The sequence below is a fragment of the Elephantulus edwardii genome, unplaced genomic scaffold, assembly GCF_000299155.1.
Source record: "Elephantulus edwardii isolate Elephantulus edwardi_28Jun2011 unplaced genomic scaffold, EleEdw1.0 scaffold00047, whole genome shotgun sequence".
Classification (NCBI taxonomy): domain Eukaryota; kingdom Metazoa; phylum Chordata; class Mammalia; order Macroscelidea; family Macroscelididae; genus Elephantulus; species Elephantulus edwardii.
The window spans coordinates 11,204,408-11,206,122 of NW_006399797.1; the positions used below are offsets into that span (position 1 = coordinate 11,204,408).

The following is a 1,715-nucleotide window of genomic DNA, read 5'->3' on the forward strand; positions in this document are numbered from 1 at the left end:
TCCCTAGGAGACCCTGGTGGATTTGAACCTCCAGAAAGGCTACCTTTGAGTGAGAACTATAGCTCCCTATGGCTATGTCACCAGAATTACTTTTCTTGAAATAAGGGGATACATTTTTCATTTGTATCATAAATCTATCTTTCTAAAATGAATACATGAGTAAACATGAGCCTGTGTATCCAAATGACCCCCTTATGCCAAACCAGTGAAACTCTGCAGCAATGGCAAACCTCATAGAGGTTGTCATTTCTAATGTACATGCAGTCATTGTGAGTCTAACTCTTTAAGGTGAATTGAACTCCATGAGGAGTTTGAATTTAATGAGGAGTATGGAATTCAATTAGGAGTTTCTGTCATGACTTTTCTTTGAATACATCTAATATTTCTGAATTTATGTAAATGTTTTCAATATATGGTGGGAGCTTAAAAATAAAATCTGGCAATGTGGTAAATTATATGTCAGATTTTACATTCAATAGCAGTGGTTCCAAATCTGTTTGGGCATAAGTAGATTTTTGACAATCTGATGAAAACTAAGCATCCTTGTACTAGGAAAATGTTGAAATGAATATACATTAAATGTGCATATGATTTCAGGCAAATTATGGACCCTAGGCTAAGGATTCCAGAAATGGAAATTTTCTTTTTCTAAATTTTTTCTCCTTGTCTTTCTATATGATATTTAGGAGAAAAAAATGCAGTGTAAGAAACAGTGGAAGAGGTTTTTATCTGAGCTTGAAGTTTTACTACTGTGAGTATATTTCATCTGGAATTCCCACTTTTTTTGCTGGTCTTCATCTTTGATTCGACAGCACAGCACTTTGGCGTGGGTGGCATTTAACAAATGTGGGTCAGATGTTAGAACACCAGATAAATTTCAGATATCTGCTTTCCTCTATTCCGTGAAATACATTTCAAAATAGACCATTTACATAATTCACTTGAACATATTTTAACAAGAACATTGAAGCTGTCACAAGGAAGTGGGTTAAATCATGTGTGACTAAAGTGGTTGAATGTAAAATAATCCTTAGAACATTAGAATTGTATATATTTCACTATTTCTCCCCTTCCTTGGAGACATTCGTTCCCATCTAGAAACTGTTTCATCATTAAAGTCTTTTCCGGAAGAGAGTTTCAGACAAAGGAATCAAGTGCTTTTGATGTGCATATTATTTTCTGGAAATTCATTCATGAGTCTGAAAGTCCTTGGAGACAAATGAAAATTACTTCATTTTCATATGTATTCATATCCACAGCTGTGCAGCCAGCCTCATGGACGGTCCCTAACCCTATAGAGTTCACTCATTACCGTTTACAAAGAGAAAATGTTCTTTTCAGATGTTTATGAGCCCATACATAGAGGCAAGAAGCGGGCATTATGAGAAGTCCCTCATTTCCCATAGACCAAAATGTAGTTAAGTGCTGTCTAGTTGCTTTGACTTATAGTGGCCCTATATACAATAGCTCTGAACCCTGCTCTATCCTAAGCAAACAAAACCTTGCCTGGTCCTACTTTACCCACACAGTCTCAGTGTGCTCAAGCCTGCTCTGGCAGTCACTGTGCCACCTCTTCTCATTTTTTTCTGTTAGCTCTAGAGGAAGGTCCTTGTCTCTGTAGATTCTGTATCCCAGTTTCTTGCAGATTTCCATGTATTTTGTTAACTACTTTACCCTATCTTGGTAGCTGGAATTTTTTTCTTTTCTTTTTTTTT

At 36.3% G+C, this 1,715-nt stretch overlaps 1 protein-coding gene across 1 annotated transcript in view; it reads left to right on the top strand.

Moving 5' to 3' along the window:
- The window catches only part of IRAK3 (interleukin-1 receptor-associated kinase 3), a 125,765-nt gene that overhangs the window by 63,996 nt on the left and 60,054 nt on the right, over nucleotides 1–1,715 (top strand). The window contains exon 7 of the mRNA XM_006886067.1: nucleotides 687–751. Within this exon, the coding sequence (XP_006886129.1) occupies nucleotides 687–751 (65 nt within the window). The remainder of the gene's footprint in view (nucleotides 1–686; nucleotides 752–1,715) is intronic.